Here is a 20,345-nt window from a genome sequence, read left to right as displayed (position 1 = left end):
GCGCAGGACGGGGCGGGGCAGGCGCCGGGAACAGGTTAGACGACGTGACTCCGGCTGGAGGGAGGCGGGTCCCGGTGGGGAGGAGGAGTAGGGGTCGCCTCGAGCACCTTGGGACTTGTAGTCCTGGAGGGGCAGTACGCAGCCTGAGACGTTCCCATTGGGAATCACCCAAAGTCCATTTCACAGACAGAAAGGGCGAGGTCCGGAAGCCGAGGCCGACCGGACCACGTAGACAGAATCGACCTTAACCTCGCGGTGACTGAGGGAGACAGCCTCCTGAATCCCTGCCCCACCCCTCCAGGCTTAGTTTCCCCCTTCTAGAAAGAAGATGTGGACGCCACCAAAGGGGTAGAAGTTTAGAGGCTGGGGAAGACTCACATGCCCTGCCCCTAAGGCGAGAAGAGAGCCTCGCTAAATCAGTATCCCCTCGAGTCTCTGAGCCTCGATCTCCCCGTCGGTAAAAAGGATGGGTTGGATCTTTACAGATTTTCCCAGCAACTGAGTCCAAAGTCGTAGGCTGGGACTACAATCCCCAGCAGCTTCCGCGACGGACGTCGGGCGGCTCCCCTCCTCGCGTCCTCTGGGAATTGTAGTTCGGAGCCCGCAGGGGCGGCGCCCGGGTGTCTCGCCCACGCTGGGGAACTGCCTGGTGATCCCCGGCTGAAGGAACGCGTCCCCTTCCCCTGACCCTCTTTCCGCTCTGGGTAGCCGCTCACACCCTGAGAAACGGGGACGCCCCAATTCTCGAATAGGATCCGAAATCACGGCAGAGGGGGCGGGAAGTGGCGCTGACACACCGGCCAGGAATGCAGTCGGGTCACCCTGTCTAGCCGCCGTCCCGCGGCTCCGCCCGCTGCCCCAAGCGGCGCGGTCTCTGTGGAAAGGGGCGTGGACGCGAACCCCAAATCTGTGTCCACGTGCCGCTGTTTACACGCGCCCCCCCCCAACCCGGCGGAGAAAGGGAGCTGATCAAGCCTTCTTCTCCCTCTCCCATCCTCAAAGCCTTCGGGAATGTCCCCCACGCACTAGACTAAGTCCTCGGGGGATCTATCTGTCTCCTTTGGTCCACAAACCCCGCCCCTAGCCCGCACCGCCCCACGCGTGTTTAGCTCGAGTCTGGAGGCCCCGCCCCGAGGCCCACAGGCTCCTCCCCCAACGTTTCCCGCTCCCTAGAAGTTCAGAAGCCCCGCCCCTAAGCTGGTACTTCACGCCCTCCGGAGGAATTATCCCATTTCTCCATTTTCCCACTTGTCCCACTCAAGTTCTGAATTTCCCAGGCATCTGGGCCTCCCAAGAAGGGATTGTAACACTGAAAGCACGGCCCTGCCAACCTAGACTCTTACCTGTCTCTTTAAGAATCTCAGACCACTCGAGCTTCCTGTCTCTTTAAGAGTTGGGAGCTACCAATGTGGCTGCCCCTTTAAGGCGACGTTGGAGCAAATAATGTCTGAGAGATTGGGGGGGATACCCGCAGGGACCCCGTGAGGCTCTAACTCCCGCCAAGCAGCCAAGCAGCTGCTTTGGGGAGCAGATTTTCGGGAAAAGACGTCTTCCTGGTTATCTGCTCTGCACAAGTGGAAATTCTCCCCAGTTCTGCTCGTAGAGCGAGCAGGCCCTGAGTGACACCCCCGCGCTCCCGCACCACATGGGCGCTCCCGGATGAAGCCCCACCCCCCCCGGTTCCACGTGGTCAGCAGCGCCGCTCCCCGGCTCTTGGCGGCTAGGTCTGAGGGAGGCGTGGGTCCCGGCATGGCGGGGACCCCGTCCGGCGGTGAGTGGCATCAGGGCGGGCTGGCGGGGTGCAAAGAGTTGGCTGCCTGGAGGAGAAAGGGGCCCCCGGGGGCATGCGGACGGAAAAACGGACGTTCCCAGAGACAGGACCTGCGGAGAGAGTATTTCCCGCGAGGAAGGGACTTCGGACTGAGGGAGGGTATGGGGTGGGGGAAACTACCGGTGGAGGGAAGGGCGCCCCCAGGAATTGGCTCGGTGGAGGTTGGGGTGCCTCTGGGGAACAGGCAGGAGAGAAGAGGCCGGGTGAGGGGACTGAGGCGCTCAGGAGGCCGGGACCAATGGGCCGATGGGCGTCCTGGAGGATTGGATCCGCGGGGAAGTGTCAGCAGGCTCCCGTTTCCTCTTCTGCAGGTGCTGCTCTGTTCTCCTGTCCCCCCAACTTTACCGCGACGTCCCCAGCTTCAGAGCCCACTCGTTTCTCTTTGGAGGTGTTAAGGGATCCAGATACGGAACTGTGGCTTATCCAGGCTCCTGTAGACTTCGCCCCAGACTGGTGAGTGGTCCCAGGCCACCTCCTGGGGAATACGCCCCACCGCAGTGGCTGAATTTGGGTGGAATTTAGAGGGGCTTTCCTCAGGCATTCAGGGCGCCTGGGTGGCTCAGTTGGTTAAGAGTCTGATTTTGGCTCAGGTCATGATCTCAGGGTCCGGGATCAAGCCCGGCATCTGGCTCCCCACTCAGCGGGAGTTGGCTTCTCCCTCTCCCTCTGCCCCTCTCCCATGCTGGTGCTCCCTCTCTCTCAAATGGATGAATAAACCTTTTTTAAAAAATGCTGTTTCTCAGCTCCTTTCCTCCCTTTCACCATTGGAATCTGATGAAGCTTCTGCCTTCTTCTCCTTTCTCCTTTCAGCCTCAATGGGCGGCTAGTGCCTCTCTTGGGCTCCCGGATTGTGAAGGGCAAGTTGGCGGGCAAGCGGCACCGCTACCGGGTCCTCAGAAGCAGCGGCCCCCAGGCTGGAGAAGCAATCCTGCTGGCTCCCTCAGGGGAAGCGGGAGGCGGACTCACCTGTGCACCAGCCCCCCAGGGCAGCCTGAGGATCTTTGACGGTCCCCAAGAATCCCCCTCCGGGACCCTGCTGCAGCCCATCCCAGCAAGCCCCCCACCACAGATCCCCCCTGGCCTGAGGCCTCGGTTCTGTGCCTTTGGAGGTAGCCTCCCGGTAACAGGGCCTGGATCAGTCTTGGCACTGAGGTCACCAGCCTCAAGGAAGAGGAAGAAGAAGAGCCATATACCAGAGGCCTCGGTTCCCCAGGAGGCGGTGAATGGGCTTGGGGCCCTGGAGGTGGACACAGCTTTGGGGTCCCCAGAGGTGGATGTGAGGAAGAAGAAAAAAAAACAGGAGCTAAAACAACTAGAGGTGATGGATCCCGTAGCAGCAGAACCCACGGCTGAGATGCCGGAGCCCCCGGGGGCACCGTTTCTGTCCCCCACCAAGAAGAAGAAAAAGAAGCCCAAAGGGGCAGAAACGGTCGAACCAGAAGAGCAGACACCGGCGCCTGAAGAAAAGCCGGCGGAGCCGGAACTCACAATTAAAAGGGAGCCTCTGGAAGCGACAGTCTTCTCTCCCACCAGGAAGAGGAAGAGGCAGAAGGGGACAGAAGGGAGGGAGCCAGGGGAAGGGATGCCGGCCGAGTCTCCGCTGCAGCTGCGGCCACAGGAGGAAGCCAACCCGCTGCCATCCTCCAAGAAGAAGAAAAAAGAAAAGGGGTACAAAGTAATGATGGAGCCAGGGACCGAGGCGATAGAGCCGGAGATGGGCCCTCTGGAGCTCCCAGGGTGGGTGATGGAGCCTGAACTACCACACGAAGTTGAGCCTCAGGCTGAGGCAGCTCTGGCGTCCACCAAAAAGAGAAGGAAGACAGAGAAATGGCAAAACGCGGCAGGGGAGCCGGGGGCAGAGGTGGGGGAGCCTCAGGTGGAGCCTGAGCCACCAGGGGACCTTGAGCCGCAGCCATCCACCAAGAAGAAGAAGAAGAAGAAAGAACGGGGCCACAAAGCAACGGAGCCAAGGGCCGAGATGAGTGACCCACAGGGGGAGGTGCTGGAGCTGCAGCTGCCGGATGAGGGGGAGCCTGAGGCCAGGGCAGATCCAGCGCCCACCAAGAAGAGGAAGAAGCGGGGCCAGGGGAGTGGGGTGCCAGAGACGGCATCCCAGGACCAGATGCCCGAGCCGCCGCTGAGTCTGGAGTCGGGGGAGGAGGTGGCTCCCGCAGGATGGGAGAAGAAGCGGAAGAAGCTACAGCGGGATCCTGTGTAGTCTCCTCCAGGGAAACTGAGGGCTGCAGTGAAGAAAAGCTGGAGGTGACCGCCTGGGCCAGCAGAGAGCGAGCGCAGAGGACTCCCCCACCCCCACCCCACCCCCGCTCCCGGTGACTGCCCAGCACGCCAGCAGCAGCCTGAGCCAGAAAACGGCTTTATTATTACACCGAGGGCCTTCTTCACAGCTGCGGTCATCGGGGCACTTTCAAGAAGGGCTCGTGTAGGACATCAAACAGCCTCCGGGCCTGGGTGAGAGCAATAAAGAAAGGCGGGGCGGGTCATTAAATGAGCCATCTGTTTGCTATATCGGCAGTGGGCTTTGCTTCTTTCCCTCTCAACCAGACGGGGCTCTGGGGGCCAGGAGAGAAAGAGCCGGATCTTGAACCTCTCCCAGACTTGCTGTGTGAGTTTGGGCTGGTCCCCACCTTCCCCGGGCCTCGGTCTTCCCCAGCTGTAGGAGAAGCACTGTGGGTCTTCCAAAACCTTGTTAGAGCTTTGGGATCTGAGGTCCCATTTATTTGGTGCTCCCTCCTGCCCCTGGCCCCTCAAGCCCATTTCCACAGCTCTTACCTTCTGGGGTCCCAGGCCCGGGCACAAAGCCAGATCTTCCCGCGACGCGGCCACAAGCTGTTCCAGAGACTGAGGAAAGTGGGAGTGAAGGGTCAGAGATGGGGAGCACAAGACTACCCTGCCCCAGCTGATCAGGGGTCTAAGAGATCCCTGGAAGGAGGTGAGGTCCTGTGGGAGGGCAGGGGAGGCAGGAAGGATGGGGAGAAGGGGGCAGTGAGGTGGAAGGAAACAGGTGTGTGTGGGGTGGGGGTTCCTTGAAAAGGCAAGGGGTTCAAAATGCCATTGGGATAAGGGAATCATTCCTTACCCCAAAAGTAGTCAGAAGGGTCTGGCTGTCTGTTTTACTGACTGACTTCACTGTGGTCAGGCATTCAGTCACCTGGAAGGGGAGGAGAAGGCAGAGATGCATCATAAGAGAAATGACTGCGAGTGAGCCCGCAGGGCAGCACTGGGTCACCACTGTGTCCCCAGACTGCCTGCATGCAGGAGATGCTCAATAAATGGCCTTTTTCTTTGATTAAAAGTTCCTCTTAGTAGGGTGCCTGGGTGGCTCAGTTAAGTGTCTGCCTTCGGCTCAGGTCATGATCCCAGGGTCCTGGGATCGAGCCCCGCATCGCAGAGCCTGCTTCTCCTTCTGCCTCTGCTCCTCCCCCCACTGCGCTCGCTCTCTCAAATAAATAAAATATTTAAATAAATAAATAAATAATATAAGTTCATCTCAGAGTGGTCCCCAACTAGGTGAGAGGGTGTCGGTCACATGATGAGAAGATAAATGCCATTTCTCCTGAGTTGTTCTGCCCAGGGGAAGACCACAGGCTCTGAGTTCAAAACCAGGGCCCACTGCTTACTTCCTGTGAGGCCTGGGCATGGGAACTGACCCCTCTGGGCCTCTTTTCAGGCTAGTGGGGGGCCCTCATAGTACCCACCTCAGGGGTGGTGGTGGATGTCCACCATTACTCAGTCGTTGGAGCCCAGGTTAAACACTTCATTCAGCCAATACTCCCTGAGCACCCACTGAATGCTGCGTGGTGCTGGGGACACAGTAGAGACGAAGCCCGGCCCGGCCCTCCTGGGGCTCCCAGTCCAGTGTGGGAGACAGATCAGCTCCTGACAGTGGTGACCCACATGGGCAGGGCTGGAGGGGGCACCCCAGCAGGGGCACTAGACCTGGCCTGGGGATCAGGGAGGGCTTCCTGGAGAAGGAGGAATCAGAGCCGAGATGTGAAAGATGGGATTAGGTGGGTAGTCAGGCAGAGGGAACAAAAAGGCACAAGCTTAGAGGAGTGAGCCAGGTCTGGGAGAAGTGACAGAATGCGAGGCCAGGGGCGGACGGGGCTGCTGGGCAGAATAGGCAGGGCCTTGTAGAGTGTGATGAGAAGGCCAGGCTTTCCCTGAAGGCACTGGGGAGCCATGGGAGGGTTTTGAGCTGGGGAGGGCAGAATGAAGTTTATGCTTAGGAAGACCCCTCTAGCTGCCGTGTGAGTGAGAAAGGGGAGAGGGAGCTGAGGGTGGGATGGGGAGGAGAGGCTGGATTCAAGCCCCAGGAAGGAGTTGGGGGAGGCCCAGGCGGGGAGGTGCGGTGCCCTCACCCGGGAGACGAAGTCCTGCTCCAGCTTCTCCATCAGGAGGTCCGCCGGCTTCTGCTCATAGGCCTTGTAGGTCTCCAGGTACCGCCCGGCCTCCTCAGGGCTGGGGTGAGAACATTCAGGTCAGCCAGGGGGAGGGGGGCATGTGTTAGATTCAGTTCATTATGACGCTAACTCTAATATAGAGAAAAAAATAAACTTTGCTCCTCTAAATGTCCCCTGGTGATAACCCAGGCCAGGCGCACCTTTGCTGGCTAAGGGGCAGAGCTTGAGAGCCTGACCCGTTGGCTTTAGGTTCCCCCTTCCCACCTGAGTGACCCCGGGGCCAGTGATTTTCTCTCTCTGGGCCTCAGTCTCCTCATCTGTAGAGTGGAGCGGATGGTAGAACTGGCTCCAAGCGCTTAGAACGGTGCTGGGGGCTCAGAGACCTGTTTAAGAAATGTGAGCTATTCTGGAAGTGAAGTGGGTATGTGGAGTTTGAGAAGGAGAAAAAACCAGAAACACTGTTATTCTTTTCCCAACCCCAGGAAGACAAATTTAGGAGGCATTCAGTTCCCACTGTCGGTTCTTAATCTAGCATGCCTTCGAGAGAAAGGCTGCGGGCGGGCAGGCGGGCGAGCTGACTGCTGAATCTTATAGCAGCTAACATGATCTGATGATCGCCATTAATTTTCACATCAGGCATGGGTTCTTCTGACATGTAACGGACTGCTTCAGAGGTAGGTGACATAACCAAATCTTAAAAAGGCTCTATCTGTGTGCGGAAGAAAGTAACTCAACTTTATTGGCGCTGGGAAGAAGCTGGCCTTTTTTGTTTGGGGAACTTGAGTGAGTTGAGTCGAAGTAAATAAAGGATTCAGGGTTGAGGCATCTTGGCCTTCAGATCCTAGCTAATAAGCAGTGTTTTTTTGATTAAGCGACGGTTCATATTCTTGAAAGAAACGTTCATTTTTCTAATTCTATTTTTTTTCCTTGTTAAATGGGCTTTGCGGCTTTTCACTGCAGCAGGATTATTGTTATGGTTCTTAATAATTTGTTCAGGACCCTCAGGTTAGCACGCTGTGTCTGGTTCTAGAATTTGCTTTCATTTTTGCACTCTGCAATATAAGCAGGATGTCTTTCCATGTCAGCAGAAGGAGCTTGACCTCTTTTATTTAACGGTTGCAAAACATTCCATGATTTGGATGTAAAGACGTAGGAAACATTCCCTCTTGTGGGGGCCTAGCTGCATGCCAGGCGCTGCTCTAACTCATTATGCTCAGAAGCTTCCAGAACCGAGAGCTCCTATAAGGCACTTATTATTTTCAAACCATTATACAGAGGGGGAAGCAGACCAGCGGGGTGGAGTCACTTGCCCAAAATTACACAGCTGGCTAGGAGAAACAGCACCCTTAACTTTACATGACACTACTTCCCACAAAACAGAGTAATGTTTACACTTGCTTTTGTTTTAATATACAACTAAGACAGGGGCACTCAGCTGGCTCCATTGGTAGAGTATGCGACTCTTGATCTCTCTGGGTCGTGAGTTCAAGGTCGTGACGTGGCCTGGCTGCCTGATGGAATATTACACAGCTGGGAAAGAATGTGCATCCAGACAATGGGATATTCAGCAGTAAGAAGTGAGCTACCAAATCATGAGAAGGCATGGAGAAACCTTAGAAGCATATTGCTAAGTGAGAGAAGCCAATCTGAAAAGGCTTCTGTGAGGTTAGAGGAAACTTCTACGGTCTCTGCCCCTGGTTCCCAGCACAGAGCTCCAGAGACCCTTGTACATTCCTCAGTGAAAAGAGCAGTAGGAGCATCTTTGTTCTGTTTTTTTTTTTTTTAAAGATTTTATTTATTTGAGAGAGAGAGTGACTGGGGTAGGGGAAGAGGGAGAAGCAGACTCCCCGCTGAGCAGGGAGCCCAATGCAAGACTCGATCCCAGGACCACAGGATCACGACCTGAGCTGAAGGCAGATGCTTAACCAACTGAGCTACCCAGGCGCCCCCATATCTGTTCTATTGAGATGACTCTGGGTGGGCTCCTGGATGGGAGCTGGATGGGGGCTGGTCACCAGAACTGATTAGAAGCTTGGGATTTTCAGCCCCACCCATGTAGGGGCTGGAAACGGACTAACAGTTGACTGTGCCATAAAATCCCAATACCAGGGGGTTCAGAGCTTCCAGATGGGCAAACACGTCAACACGGGGAGGGTCACGCACCCCAATTCCACAGGGACGGAAACTCCTGCACTCAGAACCCTTCTGTACATCTCATCCTATGTCTCTCACCATCTTGATGTTGATTCTTACCTTTTAACAAATTCTTTACTAAACCAATAAATGTGTTACCCTGAGTTCTGTGAGCCACTCGAGCAAACCGAACCCGAGGCGGGGGTGGGGGTGGGGGTCCCTGGAAGCGGGCTGGTCAGAAGTACAAGCTGGGCTTGTGACAGGCGACTGAAGTCGGGGGCGATCTTGGACTGAGCCCTTCACCTATGGGATCTGGTGCCATCTCCGGGCAGACGGCGTCAGAACTGCGTTAAACCGTAGGACACCCGACGGGTGTTGCAGAGAACGGCTGGGCATGGGGAAAAAGCTTGACACATCTGGTGGCCAGAAGTGAAGTGTTTTGTGCGAGTAGTAAAAGCAACACATGAAAAAGACCCACATTAGGGAAGAACTGGGTTGTTTTTTTTTCTACACACGAGGACAATACTCGTATTCTATACTATATATATATGTATATTCCAACTATATGATATCCTGAAAAAGGCAAAACTATGGAGACTACAAGGATGAGGGGTTTGGGGGTGGGAGGGATGAATGAGTAGAGCACAGGGGAATCTTTAGGGCAGCGCAACTCTTCTGTATGGTACAGTAATTATGGACACATACCGACCCACAAAATGTACAACACAGAGCGTGAACCCTGATGTAAGCTATGGGCTTTGGTTAATATATCGATACTGGATGGGGCGACTGGGTGGCTCAGTTGGTTAAGCATCTGCCTTCGGTTCAGGTCATGATCCCAGGGTCCTGGGATCGAGTCTCGCATCTGGCTCCCTGCTCAGCGGGGTACCTGCTTTTCCCTCTCCCTCTGCTGCTCCCCCGCTCTCTCTTAAATAAATAAAATCTTTAAAAGTAAAAAAAAAAAAAAAAAAAATATATATATATATATATCAATATTGGCTCATGAGTTGTAACAAATGTACCACGTGAATTCATACAAGATATAAATAAAAGGAGAAAACACATTCAGGGGGAGAGAGGCTGTGTGGCAACTCTCTGCAGTTCCTGATGACTCTCTATAAACTGAAAACTGCTCTAAAAAATTAATATTTTTAGGGGTGCGTGGGTGGCTCAGTCGATTAAGAGTCTGCCTTCTGCTCGGTCATGATCCCAGGGTCCTGGGATCGAGTCCCGCATCAGGCTCCCTGCTCTGCGGGGAGCCTGCTTCTCCCTCTCTCTCCGCTCATGCTCTCTCTCTCTCTCAAATAAAGTCTTTAAAAAAAATTAAAATTTTTAAAAATGTGAACACTATATCGGGATACTACACAGCCATAAAAAAAGAAGGTGGCTGTTCTCTATACTGATAGAGAAAAAAACCTCCGGGGGGGGGGGCGCCTGGGAGGCTCAGTCGGTTAAGCGTCTGCCTTCGGCTCAGGTCATGATCCCAGGGTCCTGGGATCGAGCCCTGCATCGGGGCTTCTCCCTCACCCTCTGCCTGCCGCTCCCCCCTGCTTGTGCTTGCTCTCTCTTTGTCAAATAAAATCTTTAAAAAAAAAAAAAGCAAAGAAAAGACTTCCAGGTGACGACACGACAGTGCAAGGCACCGAACAGCAAACACACATATATGTCTATGTCACCACCTACAAATATGCCGTGTATATCCCATATACACGTATGTATATATGTATGCACACAAACCGCTTTCATATCGCTTCTGATTTTAGAACTACATGAACACGCCATTTATTTAACAAAAGAAAGTCTAACCAGTCTATATTCGGAAGAAAGCCAGAAGCAGAGAGAGTAAATCCCACCCCCCAGCCCCATCACTGCCGACCTCATACCCTCCCCAGAGGTCAACGCTGTCCAGGGCCTGGAGCCTTTGTAGCCCTTTCTAGTTTATCTACATACGTGTCTGTTCAGAAACACAGCTCCCTTTCCTCCCTTCTGTCTATAAATAAAAATATGGTACTGTTTGGTTCTGCAACTCTGGTTCCCACGCTCTGATGTGCAGTGATGGCCCACGTCATCGCGGATGGACATCTGCACACGCAAGCAGGGCTAATCCTGGTGCGGGAATGTCTGCATTGAAGAGCGGTGTCTATTTTGTGTAAATAGCGAATCAAGTCTCCCACCAACCAAACGCGCAGGTGCCCGTTTCATGCTATCCATCTGAGACGTTTTCACCAAATTTACGGGAGAAAGACGGCACCTCATTTTTTAAAATTTACTTTTTTCGGGCGCCTGGGTGACTCAGTCGGTTAAGCGTCTGCCTTCAGCTCAGGTCATGATCTCAGGGTCCTGGGATCAAGCCCCACATCGGGCTCCCTGCTCAGCGGAGAGTCTGCTTCTCCCTCTGCCTCTGCCCCTCCCCCACTACTTGTGCTCTCTCTCTCAAATAAATAAAATCTTAAAAAAATAGAATAAAATAAAATTTACTTTTTTCTTGATAAACTATAAGGTTGATATATTTTCATGTGTTTTGGCAATCTGAATTAGACTCTTATTTAGGCTCTTATTGACCTGTGGGAATTTCTTTACATAGATAAATATATAATAAATAGGTTTAAATATGTGCATATAAGTATTTAAATATATTAACACTGTATAAATATAACTTACATGTACATATATAAATTAGAAATGTTAAGTTTTGGGGCGCCTGGGTGGCTCAGTCATTAGGCGTCTGCCTTCGGCTCAGGTCATGATCCCAGGGTCCTGGGATCGAGTCCCGCATCGGGCTCCCTGCTCCGTGGGAAGCCTGCTTCTCCCTTTCCCACCACCCCCCCGCTTGTGTTCCCTCTCTCGCTGTCTCTCTCTATCAAAATAAATAAATAAAATCTTAAAAAAAAAAAAAAGAAATGTTAAGTTTTTATTTTTTATATATATATATATATGCACAGCAAGTACTTTTTCATAATTTGTCACTTGTCTTTTAACTTTATTTACAGTATCTCTTACTACCCAGAAGTTTTAGAGTTTTAATATTCTCAAATCAGCCAACCTTTTCCTTTATGGCTTCGGGGTTTTGCGTCTTGCTTTAGAAGAATTTTCCTACCCCAAGATTATAAAAAATATCCTCCTGTAAGATTTTTTGAACACCTTTTTTTTTAATGTCTATAATTTGTCAGGATTTAATTTTTTTTTTTATGGTGTGAGGAAGGGATATCTTTTTTCCAATTAGAAATTAGCCAATCTAAATAATCTTTAGAAACCTAGATGTGGAATTAATTATTCAGACAGACTTGATGTCTAACTCATCAGTGCCTGGTATGGTCCTGGCAATTTGATTTACGTCACCTGCTTTTGTAACCACAGCCCTCTAAGATATTAAGACCCTATTTTAAAGGGTCTTAATGAAGATGAAGAAATTGAGGCCCAGAGGGAGGCAGTGCCTGGATCAGGCTCATACGGGGAGTTCATGGCAGGAGAAGGAAAGGTCTACGGGGGCAGAGCGGCTGAATGACTCTCGGGATAGAGCCTGACCTGGGCGGGGAGCCTCAGTCTCACCTCCAGGCAAGGACCAGGGTGCAGTCAGCCAGGATGCACATCTTGGCCAGCTCCTTGAGGGCCTGCTGAGGATCTTTCTGGGTGGAAAAGAAAATCAGAATGAGAAATCTGGTAGAAAGCAAGGGATTATAGGCTTGAAAACACAGTAGGTTAGGATGCCAAGAACCTTCCACTCGACTGACACTTCCTAAGCTGACTGGGTGCCCACCTGTGCTGGGCAATGCCGGGACCCCGCAGGAACCATGACAGCCCAGGCTCCGCCTGCTGGGGCTCACGGTTTGATGAGGTAGATGAAACTGTCCCCGTACAGTGATGAGCCAGAGTGACCAGGACTGGGATGGGAGAGCAGGAGCATGTGACCTGCCTAGGGGATCAGGGAGAGCTTCCTGGAGGAAAGGACATTTGAGCTGAGACCTGAAGGAGGATGAGGAGGAGCGAAGGAGGCAAAGGAGAGCAAAAACAGAATTCCAGATATAGGGAACAACTTGTCCAAAGGATGGGAGGGGAAAGAGGGCTTGAGGAATTGTGATTCACAGAGTACGTGATGGAGAATATAAAGGGGTGACCACACGGAAGCTTAGAAATGACCCCAGAGTAAATCCAAATCAAAACCTCAATGAGGGCGCCTGGGTGGCTCAGTTGGTTGGGGGACTGCCTTCGGCTCAGGTCATGATACTGGAGTCCCTGGATCGAGTACCGTATCGGGCTCCCTGCTTGGCAGGGAGTCTGCTTCTCCCTCTGACCCTCCCCCCTTTCATGTGCTCTCTCTCTCTCTCATTCTCTCTCAAATAAATAAAATCTTTAAAAAAAAAAAAAAAAACCTCAATGAGATACCACCTCACACCAGTCAGAATGGCTAAAATTAACAAGTCAGGAAATGACAGATGTTGGCGGGGATGCGGAGAAAGGGGAACCCTCCTACACTGTTGGTGGGAATGCAAGCTGGTGCAGCCACTCTGGAAAATAGTATGGAGGTTCCTCAAAAAGTTGAAAATAGAGCTACCATACGATCCAGCAATTGCACTACTGGGTATTTACCCCAAAGATACAAATGTAGGGATCCGAACGGGTACGTGCACCCCAATGTTTATAGCAGCAATGTCCACAATAGCCAAACTGTGGAAAGAGCCAAGATGTCCATCAACAGATGAATGGATAAAGAAGATGTGATATATATATATATAAATATATATATATATATATATACATATACACACAATAGAATATTATGCAGCCATCAAAAGGAATGAGATCTTGCCATTTGCAATGACGTGGATGGAATTGGAGGGTATTATGCTGAGCGAAATAAGTCCAACAGAGAAAGACATGTATCATATGACCTCACTGATATGAGGAATTCTTAATCTCAGGAAACAAACTGAGGGTTGCTGGAGTAGGGGGTGGGGTGGGAGGGATGGGGTGACTGGGTGATAGACACTGGGGAGGGTATGTGCCCTGGTAAGCGCTGTGAATTGTGCAAGACTGTTGAATCTCAGATCTGTACCTCTGAAACAAATAATGCAATATATGTTAAGAAAAAAAAAAGAAGATAGCAGGAGGGGAAGAATGAAGGGGGGAAACCGGAGGGGGAGACAAACCATGAGAGACGATGGACTCTGAAAAACAAACTGAGGGTTCTAGAGGGGAGGGGGGTGGGAGGATGGGTTAGCCTGGTGATGGGTATTAAAGAGGGCACGTTCTGCATGGAGCACTGGGTGTTATGCACAAACAATGAATCATGGAACACTACATCTAAAACTAATGATGTAATGTATGGTGATTAACATGACAATAAAAAATTTAAAAAAAGAGAGAGAGAAAGAAATGACTCCAGGGAGTGGGGCAGGAGGGCAGTCGCACAAGGCCTCATGGGCCACAGAGGGCACTGGGGAGCCACGGAGGGATCTGGACAGCAGATCTGTGCTTTAGGTTGGTGTAAGGAGGGGAGGGGTTGAAGCTGGAAGCCAGGAGACAAGGGAAGAGGCTGGAGTCAGGGCCCAGGTGGGCCGGGCTGGGTGGACAGAGAGGATGACACAGATTCAAGACACGTTTAGGTAGCAGAGGGCTGGGCTTGGCCGAAGTGGCGTGGGGAAGGAGGAGACGGATGATTTTACCCTCCTACCCCCTGGGCCAACACAGGGTGTCAATCTCGGATGTGAGAAGTGGTTCCTCACTGAGGTTTCAACTTGGCATCTTCCCTCGTGATTCAACAGTCCACTTGGCTGCTGTGAGGCCCCCTCCTCCCTCAGACCCATTTCACAGATGGGGTCAACAAGGCCAGTGGGGAAGTGACCGCTGCTTACCACGTCCACCTGGATGAGCAGGACCCGCAGGGCGAAGCTCTTCCCCAGGCTCTGCAGCCGCTCGTGGATGTAGTCTGGGTGGAGGTTGTGGTAGCGGAGGCTGAGGGGGCAAGGGAAAGGGAGGGATTGGGAGGTCTCGGTCTCCTCGAGACCCCAGGAGCCCTTCTTCACTCTCCCTGGAAGGCAGAGGGCGTGGCCAACACAGGGATCTGAGGCTCAGAGAAGTGAAGTGATTTGTCCCAGGTCACCCAGCAAGGCAGGCGCACAGTGGGATTGGCAGCAAGGGCTGCCTGGCTCTGGTTCCCCAGGGGGATGGACCCCAGGTTCTTCGCGGAGGCAGGGAAGAGACTTGGGCTTTGGGTAGAGGATAGGAGACCAGGGCTTAGAGAGCGGGGACTGGGGGACACTGTGCAGCTAGTCTTGGGAGGCAGGCCCATCCCAGGCACTGTCTGCTTTGGCCTCAGAGGGCGCTGGCAGGGAGGGGGTGGGGTGGCTTCTCCACCCAGGGAACTAGGGGACAGGACATCTCTGCCCAGCAGCCGCCAGCCCTCCTACTTTGCAGGGAGGACAGCAACCTAGAAGTTTCACTTCCCCCCTCTAGCTCCGTCTGGAGAAGGGCCCCGGGGAGTAGAGAGGGAATGTGTTTCATGGGGGTAGAGATTAGAGAAATCCTGGCTCTCATTGACGTGGCCTGGATGTCTGGGACATGAGTGACCCGACCCCCAACTTGCTCAGAGCCAGGAGCCCAGGCCCCCAGCCCCCTCCTCCCTCAGACCCAGGAGTCCAGGCCCCCAGCCCCTCCTCCCTCAGACCCAGGAGTCCAAACTCCCAGCCGCCTCCTCCCTCAGACCCAGGAGTCCAGGCCCCCAGCCCCCTCCTCCTTCAGACCCAAGAGCCCAGGCCCCCAGCCCCCTCCTCCCTCAGACCCCCAGCCCCTTCCTCCCTCAGACCCAGGAGCCCAGGCCCCCAGCCCCCTCCTCCTTCAGACCCAAGAGCCCAGGCCGCCAGCCCCCTCCTCCCTCAGACCCAGGAGTCCAGGCCCCTAGCCCCCTCCTCCTTCAGACCCAAGAGCCCAGGCCCCCAGCCCCCTCCTCCCTCAGACCCAGGAGCCCAGGCCCCCAGCCCCTCCTCCCTCAGACCCAGGAATCCAGGCCCCCAGGCCCCTCCTCCCTCAGACCCAGGAGTCCAGGCCCCCAGCCCCTCCTCCCTCAGACCCAGGAGTCCAGGCCCCCAGCCCCTTCCTCCCTCAGGCCAAGGAACCCAAGCCCCCAGCCCCCTCCTCCCTCAGACCCAGGGGTCCAAGCACCCAGCCCCTCCTCCCTCAGACCCAGAGTCTGGGCCCGCAGCTCTTCTTGCTCTGGGCACCTCCAGGCGAAGACCTCTTCCTCCCACACAAGGTCCCACCGAGGCCTAGAGCCAACAGGGCCACACCCAAAGGTCTCCCACTGAATGGTCCAAAACACGGGGGCATACCCTCCCAGGCCTCCCAGGTCTCTGGAAGGTGCGGCAGCCCCTCAGAGCTCACCTGAGGAACAGGGCACAGGTGCTCTGGCCCAGCACGTAGTCGGGAAGCACGTCACCAAACTCCCAGGGCACGTTACGCACAAACTTCAGCACGGGGTTGCCTCTCTGGGGACGGAGGAAGGGCCAAAGCCATTAACCAGGATGGCCCTGGGACCACTGCCACCCCAGGGCCCCCCTCCCCCATCGCTGTCAACACCTCCCCACCTGCTCCCTGCCTGTGCCTGTCCTCCTCCTCTTCAGAGTCTACCTCCTCAGCCTGAAATGTCCTTGGTGCTCTGGCTCTGACCTAGGCCCCTCCCCCCAGCCCTGGGCCTTAACTAAAGGGTCCCTGAATCTCTCCAGCTCAGCCCTCTCCCCTGGCCCCACGTGTGTGTCCTGGGGTTGCGGGACACTTCCTCCAGGATGTCTGCCTCATTGCATCCCAAGTGCCTTCAGCATCAGCCCTTACACCTGCCCCTCCTCCTTCGGAGACAGCCCCACCATCCAGAGACCAGAGCCTGGTCATGGACACATCCCTCTCCTCCTCCTCCTCCAGGTGGGATGTCTACCTGAGACAGGATCCTATTTTCATTTTTAAAGGATTACTTTGGGATGCCTGGTTGGCTCAGTCGGTTAAGCGTCTGCCTTCGGATCAGGTCATGATCTCAGGGTCCTGGGATCAAGCCCCGCATCAGGCTCTCCGCTCAGTGGGGAGTCTGCTCCTCCCTCTACCCCTACCCCCTGCTCGTGCTCTCTTTCTCAAATAAATAAATAAAATATTTTTTAAAAAAGGAATCCTTTGTCCCCTTCACACCCACTAGAATGGGCAAAACGGTCAAAAAGACAGACAAGGACAGGTAGTGAGGATCTGGGCAAACTGGAACCCCCGCCCACTGCTGGTGGGAACGTAAAATGATGCCTCGACGGATAAAATGGTTTGGGAGTTCCTAAAAAAGCTCAACACAGACTCACCCCATGACCTAGCCTGCATAAATCCCCAAGAGAACTGAAAACCCGCGTCTACCAAAAAACCCGAACGCAGATGTTCAGGGCAGCATCTTCAGAATAACCAACAAGTACAAACAGCCCGACGGACAGCCCATCAGCTAAGGGATGTGAACCCCGGCAGGGCGCCTCAATACGCCGGGATGCTATTGGGCCCGCAAAGGGAAGGAAGGAAGCCTGGACACGCGCTACCTCGTGGAGGAACCGGAAGCCTTATGCTGGGTGAAAGGAGCCAGACGTCAGCTGACAGACATGTGATTTGTTTGCACTTTTTGGCTATTGGGAACAAAGCTGTGGGGACTGCTCAGGCACCAGATTTTGTACGGATGTATGTTGCCATTTCTCCTGAACATCTACCTAGAAGTAGACTTGCTGGGTCATTCGGTAACTCTTATGTTTATTTATTTATTTTTTAAAGATTTTATTTTGGGGGGGGATGTCTGGGTGGCTCAGTTGGTTACGCATCTGACTCTTGGTTTCGGCTCAGGTAGTGATCTCAGGGTCATGGGATCAAGCCCTGCGTCAGGCTCCATGCTCAGCGGGGAGTCTGCTGGAGGTTCTCTCTCTCCCTTTGCCACCTCCCCCCCAGCTTGCTCTCTTTTGCGCGCGCGCAAATAAATGAAATCTTTAAAATAAATTATATTTTTTAAAGTAATTACACCTAACATGGGGTTCGAATCTACAACCCTGAGATTAAGAGTCACGCGCTCCACCAACTGAGCCAGCCAGGCACCCCGATAACTCTATGTTTAAGTGTTTGAGGAACTGCCAGACTGTTTTCCAAAGCAGCTGCACCATTGTGCATTCCCACCAGCAGCCTAGGAGGGTTCCAATTGCTCCACAGCCTCGAGACCCTTCTTTGGCCAATTGATGAGAGCCATCCTCATGGGGGTAAACTGGTACCTCAGTGTGATCACAAGCAGACGAAACCTCATTTTAAGGGCACAGATGAGTTAAGGCACTTGCTCAAGATCACACAGCTGCTGCATGCCAGAGCAGGATTCGAACTCGGGCCTGCGTTCAAGAAATCGTCTTTGAATGAAAGAACAAACCCGGAGGACAGGAAATGTAGCTGCACTAATGCGGTCGCACCCCCAAAAAGAAGAGTCAGGGTGGTATAGACTAAACTTTTGTGTCCCCCCCAAAACTCACATGTGGAAATCTAACCCCCAATGGGATGGTATTAGGAGGTGAGGAGAGGCAATTAGGTCATGAGGGTGGAGCCCCCGGGAATGGGACTAGCGCCCTCATAAAAGGGACCCCAGAGAGCTTCTTCACCCCTTCTGCCATCTGAGGACACAATAAGACAGCAGTGTATGAACAAGGGTCCTTCCCGGACACTTTGACTGCGGCGCCTTGATCTTGGACTTCCCAGGCTCCAGAATCGTGAGAAATAAATGTTTGCTGTTTAAACTACCCAGTCTATGGTACTTTTGTTCTAACAAAACAATAGGACATGGAGCAATCTCATCCCACACGCAGTACTTGAATGGATCAATGAAAGAGGGGCCTAGCCCAGAGCACAATGGCCAGAACTCAGGGGCGCCTCGGGGGCTCAGTCGTTAAGCATCTGCCTTCGGCTCAGGTCTAAATCGCAGGGTCCTGGGATCAAGCCCCACATCAGGCTCCCTGCTCAGCGGGAAGCCTGCTTCTCCCTCTCCCACTCCCCCTGCTTGTGTTCCCTGTCTCGCTGTCTCTCTGTCAAACAAATAAATAAAATCTTAAAAAAAAAAAAGGCCAGAGCTCAGCCTTCCTTCCACTGCCCACCAGAACTCCCCCCCATAACCCGTGTTTCCCACCAGAAACCTCAAAGCCCCACTTCTCCATCCCCTCCTCACCTGGCGGGGGCTCACAATGATGCTGCTGGATTTCGCCCCCGGTTTGGGGGCCTGATTGGGGGTCTCTCCTGCCAGGGGCTCTGGCCCCGTGTGGTGTGGAGCTCCAACCCCTCCTGGAGGTCCCGAGATGGCATACTCCGCATACGTCTGAGGGGCTGCCTGAGGTGAGGCCTCCACGGTGGGCAGGCTCCGGGTGGATTTGAATAAGGGCTTGACCTGTGCAGGGGAGGAGAGTGTCAAAATCTAAATCGAGCCCCTTCTCCCCACTCCTCAGCCTCTGCACTGGTCCCGGCCACCACCTTCTCTCCCTTGGACCACTGCAGTCACCTCCTCACCAGCTCCCTGTCTACACCCTTACTGTCTGTTCACTGTCATTTCACGTCCCTCTGCTCAGCGACCTCCGTGGCTCCCATCTCCCCAGTGTTCTCCCCATCTCCTCGTCCTACCCCTGCAGGAGGGGCCTCATCTTCGCCCAGCGGTATGAAGAATTTCTTCCTCGTGGGTGGCCCGGAGGGCTGCCGCACTCCCTCTTCGTCCATCCCAAGGTTCTTCTGGGGCCTGAAAATGAAGACATGGCGGCGGGCGCGAGTGAGACACCAGCGCCGGCATTCCCATCCTCCCAGCAGGAACCCCCACTCCCAGCTATCCCGCCCCAAAAATCCCGGGGCTCCATAGCATCAAGTTCCAAACACCCAGTGCCCTAGATTCTTTAAAGCCCCGCCCACACGGAGCCGCCACCTTCAGCTCGCCCCGCCCCTTACCGGTCCAGATGCTTCGTTAGCCCCGCCCCTCGAAGGCCCCACTTTCTATTCGCCCCGCCCTCACTGTTCCCCGCCTTCCGTTTGCCCAGTCCAGCCTCTGTCCCCTCCGCCCCGCCCCCAGGGCTTGCACCTGATACCCTCCCCTCGCTGCATCCCGTCCATCTCTCAGACACTGCAACGACTGATTGGCTCCTGTGGCTGCCGGTCGCCTCTCCCCACCCGCCCCTCTCGACCCAGCCCCACTGTCGGAGCGCCGCGAGGACTCACCTCCTTGCCCCCGAGCCGCGGGTGAAAAACCGGAGAGGGACCGAGGCGTCCCACCGCCGACGCGGCCAGCGCGTCCCCGGGCTCGCCCTACTTCCGGCCTCTCTAGCCCTCGAGCCCGCCCTCACCGTTCCCCAGAGGGGTAGAGCTTCGAGAGGGGCGGTCCCCGCGCAGCTCTCTATGGTCCTGGAGGACTGCGGAGGTCTGGGTTGGAGAGAGCCGTCGACCCAGCCGCCTGAACGTCCCTGGTTGCCGAGAAGTTCAATTTCGATGCCCTTATGAGGCACCTCCTTGTGCTCGGCCTCCGGACAGGATTCAGTGGGGGGGAAAATGACGGGAGATCAAATTAGGTTCCTCCTCTCAGTCCAGACTTGGGTTCACATCCCAGCTCTGCCATTGACCTGGCCTCGGTTTCCACATTCATTCACTCTCTCATTCCACCCGTACCGCCCGAGCGCCGCCTCTGTTCCCGGCCGTGTGCCGGGCAGTGCTAGCGACTCAGCGGTGACCACTGACAACCATAGCTCCCTCCTGTCCTTCTGGAGTTCCCAGTCCAGTGGGAGAGACACACTCGAGGTCCCAAACAGTGACGACCCGCGGAGTGAGCAAGGCTGGGACGGGAGACCCCAGAGGGCCGCCGGGGAGAGGGGAGGGGAGGGGAGAGGAGGGGCCGCCCAACCCAGCCCCAGGGTAGGGAAGGGCTTCCTGGAGGAAGGGACATCTGAGCAGAGACCTGG

General features: G+C 54.4%; 2 protein-coding genes across 3 annotated transcripts; one reads left to right on the top strand and one right to left on the bottom strand.

Moving 5' to 3' along the window:
- Positions 1–1,689: 1,689 nt before the first annotated feature.
- On the top strand, positions 1,690–4,212 carry CD3EAP (CD3e molecule associated protein). Its single transcript, XM_032388675.1, has 3 exons — positions 1,690–1,771; positions 2,143–2,284; positions 2,642–4,212. Exons 1-3 carry the CDS (start codon positions 1,750–1,752, stop codon positions 4,047–4,049), a joined length of 1,572 nt encoding a protein of 523 aa, XP_032244566.1. The 5' UTR covers positions 1,690–1,749; the 3' UTR covers positions 4,050–4,212.
- Positions 4,190–19,924, bottom strand: ERCC1 (ERCC excision repair 1, endonuclease non-catalytic subunit). 2 transcript variants are annotated; one of them, XM_032388676.1, is made up of 10 exons: positions 19,612–19,924; positions 19,030–19,141; positions 18,584–18,799; positions 15,763–15,866; positions 14,238–14,337; positions 11,935–12,011; positions 6,211–6,310; positions 4,929–5,000; positions 4,622–4,690; positions 4,190–4,296 (listed from the first exon to the last, which is right to left on the bottom strand). In XM_032388676.1, exons 2-10 carry the CDS (start codon positions 19,120–19,122, stop codon positions 4,243–4,245), a joined length of 885 nt encoding a protein of 294 aa, XP_032244567.1. In that variant the 5' UTR covers positions 19,123–19,141; positions 19,612–19,924; the 3' UTR covers positions 4,190–4,242. The 2 variants fall into 2 exon arrangements, with proteins under 2 accessions (XP_032244567.1, XP_032244568.1); XM_032388677.1 differs by lacking the exon at positions 19,612–19,924 and adding an exon at positions 19,345–19,415.
- Between the last annotated feature and the right edge of the window lie 421 nt (positions 19,925–20,345).

Source organism: Phoca vitulina, unplaced genomic scaffold, assembly GCF_004348235.1.
Source record: "Phoca vitulina isolate PV1807 unplaced genomic scaffold, GSC_HSeal_1.0 scaffold52, whole genome shotgun sequence".
NCBI classification, from domain to species: Eukaryota; Metazoa; Chordata; class Mammalia; order Carnivora; family Phocidae; genus Phoca; species Phoca vitulina.
Note: the sequence above shows the minus strand (reverse complement) of the source record. Positions and strands in the feature narration are given on the sequence as shown.

Excerpts from the sequence above, each read along its gene's own strand:
- CD3EAP (XM_032388675.1), top strand. The coding sequence starts at position 1,750 with ATGGCGGGGACCCCGTCCGGCG. Across the intron at positions 1,772-2,142 it reads GGCGGGGACCCCGTCCGGCG|GTGCTGCTCTGTTCTCCTGT; the intron begins GTGAGTGGCATC and ends CCTCTTCTGCAG. Across the intron at positions 2,285-2,641 it reads GTAGACTTCGCCCCAGACTG|CCTCAATGGGCGGCTAGTGC; the intron begins GTGAGTGGTCCC and ends TTCTCCTTTCAG.
- ERCC1 (XM_032388676.1), bottom strand. The coding sequence starts at position 19,122 with ATGGACGAAGAGGGAGTGCGGCAGCCCTCCGGGCCACCCACGAGGAAG. Across the intron at positions 12,012-14,237 it reads TGCTCATCCAGGTGGACGTG|AAAGATCCTCAGCAGGCCCT; the intron begins GTAAGCAGCGGT and ends TTTTCCACCCAG. Across the intron at positions 5,001-6,210 it reads AGCAGGACTTCGTCTCCCGG|GTGACTGAATGCCTGACCAC; the intron begins GTGAGGGCACCG and ends CTCCCCTTCCAG.